The sequence below is a fragment of the Mesitornis unicolor genome, unplaced genomic scaffold, assembly GCF_000695765.1.
Source record: "Mesitornis unicolor isolate BGI_N332 unplaced genomic scaffold, ASM69576v1 scaffold31540, whole genome shotgun sequence".
NCBI classification, from domain to species: Eukaryota; Metazoa; Chordata; class Aves; order Mesitornithiformes; family Mesitornithidae; genus Mesitornis; species Mesitornis unicolor.
Window position 1 is genome coordinate 1 of NW_010156789.1, and position 9,395 is coordinate 9,395.

Below are 9,395 nucleotides of genomic sequence, written 5' to 3' on the forward strand. Positions count from 1 at the left end.
GCTACGTGAAAATACTCCCGTGGCCACTTCATTCATCGCCTTGCTGTCTGCAGCAGTCCTGCTGCGCCGTCCGCCTTTACTTTTCTCTTTTAATTCAGATTTTTGCCTTAGACAATAACCAGGCTTGTTGGTCGTTGGGGAAGATGGCTTTCAAAGGAGGAAGCAGAGAAGTATTGAAGGTCTTGAAGTCCTTCCGAAGTTCTGACTTACAGCTAACTCTTGTTAAAGTTTGACAATCGATTTTTCTGGGTGGCAACTGGCATTGGGATAAAAGAAGCTGTAGTAGAATTTAGGCAATGAACCTGGTTTTTAGAATGAGATGAAGGCAGTGTGCAGTCCAAATACCGCAAGTGTGTACAATTTGATTACATCTGAAGAAACTTGTTTCAGCTTTGATGCCATATTGCAGGAACCTCGTGTTTCCAAGGACCAAGGGTGAATTTCAAAGAATAGAATTATGTTAGTGATCAGCTTCAGTGGATTTATTTAGAGGATTGCATCATGTGGGTCAAGCACTGTATTGTTTTCTCTAAAAAAAAAAGTCAGCTTTGTCTGAAATTTTACATCTTTTTTCAAAGAGACTTAGGCTACTACTCTGGATGCTTCTAGAGATCAGAAGTGAGACGAGTACTGTAGTCCTCTTGGAGTAATGGCACTCTTACAGCTCTGTAAGCTTCTGCCACTTAAATGAAGGGGATGCGTGAAATCTTCTGTCACTTTTTTCAAAATATTTTGTGGAAATGAAATAAATCTGTAAACTGAGAAATCCCTATTCTCATTCTGAGACGTGCAGCTTCAGTTAGGGTTAAAAAGTAAAAGTGAGTTCTAAAGCTTATTTCTACTTTGAAAGATTCAGTCCTGCTTGGGAGTTGGTATGGCCATCTTCTGAGTGTCATTTTTGATGTGTTATGAGCTGGGAAAGTAGCAGCCTGGTTGCTCACTCACCGACCTTCCTTTGCATTGAGGATGATTTGTGTGGTTACAAGACAAAACTGAATCAAGGGGCCTGACTGTGTTTGAAACTGACTGGTTTGGGTTTGTTTTGTTTGGGTTTTTTTTCTGGGCTTGGTGCATGACTGTCTTGAGTATTTGTGTGGAGGGCAGGAACAAGAGAACAGTAAGTTTTTTTGGAGAAAATGCTGGCTCAGCACATGAGTTGGATAAAGCTTCACAATTGGGTTCAGGTCAGGAGTGAGAAAGATGCGCTCCAATCCAAGCAGACTTCTGTGGACTAAAGAAATTTTAATTTTGTCCTCTTTTTAACTGAAAAACTTTTAACAAAAAGACAAGAATTTCTAGTACTGGGTAAGCTAATAGTTACTCTGGCATTTTAGTGCTTTCCTGTACCTTGTAGGGATGAGCCTGTGACAGTAGTCTAGTATTAAGACTGCCCTGTGATTTGGTGTCTTTGTAGTGCATGGTGAATAGAGAATGCTTGAAGTTGGTTTTCATCACACTGAAAATTTGGCTAATGAACTACTTGTCTGCCTTGTTATGGCTAATGACCCTACTCTGTGAAGTTTTGATTACATATTTGACTTGAACTAGTGAGAGAGTCTTTTAGGAAGTCCCATTTATCAGTGCAAGTCCAAAGAAACATTGCTACCCTGCTCTTGTGCCTTCACTCCATCTTGTTCTTCCTGCAGCCTCTCCTCTGTCTACGCCTTCTTTTCAGGAGACTGGAACCCTTCATTATGCCATATCCCGTGTTGCCTCTTCCTTTGGTCCACTGGTGGCTGAACAGCAGCAAGAGGAGCTTGAGTCTGTCTGGGCAACTGGCTCCCTGATGGGACCTCTGAGCCCCTGGCCGACCAGCAGGGTGGGCTGGCCCTGGATCAGCACATGCTGCCTCCTGGTCCAGGCAGACCACAAAGTTGCTCAGTTGAGCATGCCTGGATGAGAGTTTTTTCAGGAGATGCTTTGGGAACCAGCCCAAGTGGTACTGAAATTTATCTATTCAAATAGATAATTGCTGGTACACAGACTGTTTACAGAAATGTAAAATCATTCACATTCTGATTTTTCAAGGAGGTAGTGAACACAGGAGCTCAGTAGGTATCAACCTGTATTTTTGTAAGTGGAAGATAAAACAAAAAAAAACCAAATTTTATTTTGTATATGTTTTAAGTTCTTGAGGCCTCATTTCTTTGCGTTTTTAAGAGGTATGCCTGTAACACAAGTGAGGTGTTAAGGTCTTGGGAAAGCTACCAAGTTGCCCAGTGTGAAGTGAAATTTACCTTTCCATAGGAAACTGCAATAATTAGCTTTCAGTTTTGTGTTTTTGTTTGTTTTGTAGTAAACATCTTACACTATCAGTAAATTTCTTTTGTGTATGGATTTGTTTGCAAACCAGTATTTCCACTTAACTGGCGAATTCTGAGTTCAGAAGTGTGTGCACTTTGCCTTTGCGTGTTGCAACACACTAACTAGACTAACCTCTTCCAGTCACTGTACAGGTATGTGGAGCTTCCGATAGAAACATTTTTCCATTTGAAAGACATTAGGCCAGCTTAGTGTTCCTGTAGTACAAAGGGAAAAAAACACCCACAGAATTATCGATCACCGTTCTGCTTAAACTTGCACTACCCTTGAAAAGAAAGTTTCTAGCATATATTGTTCTTACAGTTTTAACTATTTGCTGTTAAGCCTGCACGTAGATATTCCTGTTCTTCTGCTCAAAGGTTCTGTGGGATTCAGAAGAAAAGTGAATCTCTACGTTTTTCCTTCTTTTTTTTAAATCCAGTTGAACATTTAAAATGAATTGCGCACGTGTCATTCTTTTGGATACACAATCTACGAGCAGCTGAGAGATTACTCAGGAGGAATTCAGGTGGAGACAGAGGAAAGGGTAGAAGAGCAAACATGGAAGTTAAAGGAGTGGAATTGACCTTTTGGTACCCAGAAGGGTGGATGTGCTATGAAGTAATGAAAAAAGCAGTTTACTCAATGTTTCTTTTTCTCTCATACTAGCAAAGATGAAGCTAGTAGTTGTAGGAAGTAAGATTGACTGATTTTATTTTATTTTTTTAAATATCACTGATTAGTGTTTCTGATTAATTTATCAAACAGGTTCAGTTTTATTTCACAAATCCCAAAGGCAATATTCAATTAACTTTTGTGTAGAAGTAGAATCTTAATATTTTGAAAATGTATTGAAGAAATCTTAAATAAAAAGCTATTAAGGATGCTCTATGTTGTGTGGAAGTGTGTTTCGGTTCCTTTAAGCAGCAGAGGGTACAGTTCTTGGAGTCATGATGTTCTGGCGGAGCAAGATGGTACAAACTCTTCTCACCACAGCTAGGAGGCTTAGCCTTTAGTTGAATATGGTTTCACCGGGGAGAAATAAGTCCAAGTATTTAAGAAGTGAAACATCATTGTATTTTACAATGCAAACAAACAATTCAAGTGAGGAACTGAGTCTTTTCAGGCTTGGTTTGAATAGTTTTGCTGGTTTATAACTAGTACATACTGCAGAAGTAGTGTACTGAAGAAGCAAGATGCCATACTGGTCTGGGCTTGTGTATATCACATTGTATGCAGATCAAGAATTTCTCAGTTCAGGACTGGTGATTCTATGAGGTCTTCATGTGATGTCTGGAGAGCCATACATCTCTCATTTCTCTCTCAGTTGCCTTATGTGCTAGGCAGGCCTCATTGGGCATGGCCAGGACCAGTGTCCTGTGGGGCATTACAGTAACTACGGTGTTTGCTGAAAGAAAGGGAGGGGGTTGAATTTCATCTTTAGTTAGTCATTTCTAGGGTAACACTGCTGTGCTTGAGGGTATTTATCTTTGAGCCGATCTTCCTTTCCATGTTGGCTTTGACAAGTGTTCTACAAAATTATATAGGAACTTCCTAATGGTAAAAAATCCTGTTGAACAGCGTCTCTTCAATAGCTTTGCTGTAAATATGCCAAGCCCCTCCTGCTGGGTCATCTTCCTGTTTCTTGATTCCAGAATCTGTTCCCCGTCCCTCCACTTTCAAACTGGCCAGACCTGTGCTTCTCCTTCACTAATACTTTTGCCAGCACCAGTCCTTTAAAAACAGTGTTCTGTCTCACACAAGTTGAGGTGCTGACTTTAAGGTTGCTGAGGTGGCAGATTTAGAAATCTCCTCATAAGTCATCTTGATTCAAGATCAAAGGCCAATTTTCAGTATTTCACTTTCATCAGTAACCAAAACCCTTAGCACATTTTTATGCCATCATAATTGAATTTTTGTGACTGCAGTAATCAGGTATGCTCACTGCTGGAGTATCACCACATACTATATCATCTGACACGTGGAATTGCTAGCAAGGCTTTTCCAGTATCTTGACTGCTGAGCTGTCAATCACTTGGGTATTCCTTTTGGCAAAGGAAAAACCACTTGGCTTTGCCAAAAGTAGTAGCAAAAATTACGCTGACGTAAAGAACAGACCTGCTGCTTTAAGCAGAGTCACTGTTCTTGTTTTTCAGAAATATTTCTCAAGCTTGCTGAGAAATTAATTACTGTTTGAGACTCTAGGATACCATTAAGGAGTTCCTTGAGTAATACTGCTGTTACTAAAGCCTGTTCACCAAATTAGGACAATTGTTGTCATTGGGACTGTCAGAAATTATGGAAGCAGGATTCCCTGCTGTAAATTTCTGAGGAACAGCATAATTTTGTTCCCTATGTGTTTCAGTTGTGAAAATAAAAGACATTAATAGAAACACATCCTAATTTCTTTGTGGCTGTAAGATCGTAGCCAGTCTTACTTTGTTGTGGCTATAGATACTCTTAGCTGAGCTCAAAGTTGTTCTTGTAATGATCTGGAACTAATCTTATTTGAGGCAATGGACTTGATCCAGCTTCTGTGGTAGTTTCCTTTATTTTGGTTAGAATTTGTTCAAGTTGTGTTTATTCCTGTTTTTCAAAGGTTTTCTTAATTATTTTTTTGCTGATTGCACTTTCTGGGCATCTCAAGTTTTAAATCTCTTGTCCACAACGACACTGTCAATGCAACAAGGGTCGTGATATGGAGTTACATCTTTTCCGATTTTGCTGTTAGGGCTTTTAGAGAAAACAATCAATTATTCATTGCCACCCTGAAAACTGAGGTCTGTGAGATTTGTTACAAGGATTTCTGTTTGCTCCTATGATGCCACACAATCAAGTTAGCAAACCTGGTAATGTTGAAGAACACCTTTTTTAATCTTACTAACCACATTTAACTGTATTGCAGTGGCTCAGTGCTGCAAGACAACATCTCGCATACCTCAGAGCTGAGAGTACTCTGGTGGATACATGGATAGAAAATGTCAATAGCCTCATCATGTGTTTTGGGCTATGTTGCGAGATGCAGCTGAGTTGAAATGTCTATTTAAGTCCCGAGCAACCTATTGTGTGAGCTCCTTTAACCCTTTCCATGCCATTCCTTGGAATTGTAATTGAAATTAGTTGCTTCAGATGATCATTAAAAACCAAATATGCCAGGTCTTTGTGCAGTGGTTAGTATCGGGTGGAAGTCAGCTGATCTTAGCTTCTATATGGCCAAATTCATGGTAATTCTTCCCAAGAAGGAGAGATTAAAGTAAGCAAGTAGGGGCTAACAGAGCTGATGTTGAATAATGGATTTTTCAGCAAGATTCTTGCTTTCAGTGAGTGAGGATTTCTAGTTTTATTCTAGAAGAGCTGTAAATATTTGTCAGCAGCTGTTTCCAGCCAGATTTTTGTCAAATACAAGAATGAGGCCAATTCAAAAGCATAAGCATAGCATAGATTTTTTTCCTGCCTCAGTATTATATGAAAAGGTACACATATTTCTTACCATTTCCCGAACTAATTTCAGTTTGAACTTGTTCTCTTCCTCTGACTATCTTGTACTGAGCAATGCTAGTTAGGAAGGTATTTGCCATTCCAAAAAGTAAGGCAAGCTGTGCAGGAGAACGATTTCTTACTCTATTAAATTAAGCAATTGCTGAAGCTGTTTCTTATACAGAACAGTTCTGTTCATTAACACCACAGAGCAATAGAAGAGGATGATTGATTTTGATTTGACAGCAAAAAGTTGTGCAAGTTTGCCCCAGAATTTTTCAGCAGTAATATCATCTGTAAGGTTTGTGTGGTTTTTTTTCAGTCCTTGTGTTTATATATCTTGTGTTTGACATGAAACTGCATCAATGTGGTGGAAGCACTTGCCTAGGGCTGTTGAGCTGTTTGGTATGGTTAGCGCTCAAAAGACCCACTAATTCGTGGTGAGTAGTTGCTCCTAATGCTTCCCACTTTCAGAATCTTCTTTACTGCATTTAGCTTGAATTAGTGCACCTTAGTGACTTGACCTGATCTAGTCTAGCTGCAGAGAGAGTAACTGTACTGGAAAACAGCCTTGAGCTGTGTGGTGCCTGGACTTGCTGTCTTTTAGGTAGCTGCATCTGAACTGTGCTGAAAGAAATAGATAGCCTCTGAGTGGCAGACGTGCATATCATGCATTGTAAGTGCACACCTTAGCTAATGCTAAGGCCAAGTGTGCTACGGCTTTCTCCTGTTTGTGGCTGCTACTGAGAGAAACTGCAGAGTCCTCTAAGGAGGTCGTTGCCATAGTTGAAAGGATTTGTCCACCTTGCTTCTGCTCAAGCCTAACAAACCTTCAAGGGAAGATGAGAGCAGAGTGTTGAATCCTGGAACTGTTCTGGCAGAGCAGTGCATCCTTCATCGTACGTTCTTCTGGGAACTTTCAAAGGCAGTTAGAAATTTTCCTGTGCCCATGTGTAGATCAGTTGTCCTATCTGGTAACTCTTGTGTACGATGGGGAATAGTCTGTGGTATATTGCCTCTTCGGATGACATTTACAGGCTGTCACCTGCTGAGGAAGAGAGGTTGAGTACAGTGGGCTAATGATTAGAAGTTAAGCTTGCATTTCCACAGTCTCTTGAGGCTGAATCCAATCCTGGTTCTCATTCAGTGAAGAAAAATGTATTCTTTGGCTAGTCCATTATGGCATTGACTAAATTAGGATGCTTGTCTTAATGGAGCTACTGTCAACAAGAAGTGATTTCCTGTGAGGTTGTTAGTGGTTTGGGTTTGGTTGGGGTTTTTTTAAAGTACTTGATTTTGCAATTGTTTTAATTTAATTAATTTGTAGATATTGAAGTTTAAAAAAATGGCATTAAGTTGGAGTTTAAAATGTGACCTGGGGAAACACATAATCTTAAAAGAGAAAACAGCTAAAAGTTCTTCTTACTGTTCTTTGCAGAATTCTTTTTAATAGAAAGTGCACACTATTGTTTTATTACTGTTCCAGTTCAAAGGGCATAATGATTGGGAATGTGATCCTATCCTGTACACCTGGGTCTGCTATGTCCTTTTCACTGTCACCTCACTCTTCTTATAACCAGCTGTGCTGGTCCAAGTATAAAAAGACAGCAGTCAGTGACACTCCAGTGCCTCCTGTTTGTGAGCTTCAGGAGCAAATGGTGCCTTCTTTGCTTTGGTACTTTTTCTTGAGGAAAAACCCTCTAGTGTTGCATCTTTGCAGGTGAGAACAGAAAAAGGCAGCTCCTCCTTTATGTTGTCCTCCTGTGGCTATCTTCAGCTTGCTTATGAGACACTTCTGGGTCTGCTTCTCACCTGTCCCATCAGCTGCAAAATCCATCCTGGATGGAGTGTTATGAGACTTTTTTTACTACTGCAAAATGGTTCTAAACCACTTTTGAATCAGCTAGATTGGACATTTGTATCTTCTCAAGTGCCACTGTTAGAAAGGTGTTTTCTGCTTTCTGCATTTTGATCTAAGTGATTCTTTGCTTAGGCTGAATCAAGTCGTACCTCATGGCAGTGTAGATCACTGTGCTTTGAAGCTTCTAGTGAAATCCATGGTAACTTGTAGCGTTATACTGAGTTAGAGCTGTTGTTAACTACTGATGTTACTGAACATACAGGACACTTTAATCTATGCTGTAGTGATTATACAATGTCTTACAAGTAGCAAATTTAAGTTGTGATGGCTCTTAAATTATTTACTTTAGTTATTAAATGCTTGCAGGCCATGAGGAGTGTTTTGTTATAAAGAGGGTTTATGCTTCTGGAAGTCAATATGTGCAAAATATTTCATCTGTAATGGCAGAATCTGGTCTGCCATGTGCTGTGTATTTCATGCTGAGACACATACCTGCATGTCGAAAAGCTGCACTTGACTGTTATCCTTGCTTTTTAGTTGGAAACATATGTACTTGGCCATTAAACTGTCTATTTTGAGAGGGAAGGAATATGTCAGAGGTAAAATGTATGGCCTATTTACAGGTAGCAAACATTTAGTCTACTTCTGTACATTTCAAACTTACAGCTATGAATTTCTTAAAATGCATTTGTGAAAATGTTTGTTTATACAATATATAAAGGAAAAAATGCCAAATTAAGTTTGGATAAACATGCTATTGTCAGCAGCCCAGAGGAGTGCAACTCTAATCAGTAGCCTGGCCCTTGTATAGAACCTTGTGGGTAACCAGAGTAGTAGCTTAGGAATCAGGGGCAGTCTTACTCACTAGTGGTAGGTTTGATAACATCTCCTGACCAAAGACTGCTTGTGCACAGATGTCCTGATCCAGTTTAGGGATCCAAGCACCAGAACATGAGCCCTTCTTCGACCTCAGACTCGGATTCTAGAGAATATGGGCTAGCCCTTTTCCTTATAATTTCCCTTTCAGTATCTCTCTAGTAATCGCCATGCATTCAAATCCATTGAATAAATTCACGGTGGTGGGAGAGTTATGCTATGGTCTTGCACGATTTTGAAGGAGTCATACTCTGTCTGCCTCATCTTATTAATGCTTTGTAGAATTGTATTAAAGCAGGTGCTATTTCCTTGCTATAAATATAGAAAATTAGTTAAAGGGTATGAAAAGAATCTTGGTTTGTTTGGAGTAGGCTGTAATTCTGGCCACAGCATGTATAGAAAAGCTTGTTGGGTATTTTAAAACATCTGGTAACTTATTAAATGAAAAGCTTTGAAGGGCAGCAGAAGTGTAATAGAAATTTAGTCTTGCTGGAGAGTCAAATTCTTTTATTCTAAAGGATTAGCCTTAATCTTACATTTTAGAAGTTTAGCTTTTATGTTTTCTTGTTGCATGGTGTCACAAGCCATAGGCAGAATACTTGGCTGTCAGGCATCACAAGCAGGCTTGGCTGCTGGTTCTGTAAATGAATATGTGCAGGAGCTTAGCTTAGAGAAGGCAACTGTGCTCTCTTAGCAGTCTCTAACAGCGAATTATGTTACTTCTGTGGAACAGCTGTCCCAGAGTAAGGGTTGGAGGCCTGGGCATGACTACCACAGGCTATTCATCCGGGAGGAAACAAACTACCAAGATAAGGATGATTTCTGATTCCAGCAAGCCTGTATCTTTATGTCCTAAGATTAGTTGAGATGTCACCATTCC

The 9,395-nt window shown here is 39.8% G+C and overlaps 1 protein-coding gene across 1 annotated transcript in view; it reads left to right on the plus strand.

Annotated features, from left to right (window-relative positions):
• Positions 1 to 1,675: 1,675 nt before the first annotated feature.
• Positions 1,676 to 9,395, plus strand: part of NAA15 (N(alpha)-acetyltransferase 15, NatA auxiliary subunit) — a gene marked incomplete at its 5' end in the record, with an annotated part of 37,777 nt that continues 30,057 nt past the window's right edge. Inside the window, one exon of the mRNA XM_010194480.1 lies at positions 1,676 to 1,819. Within this exon, the coding sequence (XP_010192782.1) occupies positions 1,676 to 1,819 (144 nt within the window). The remainder of the gene's footprint in view (positions 1,820 to 9,395) is intronic.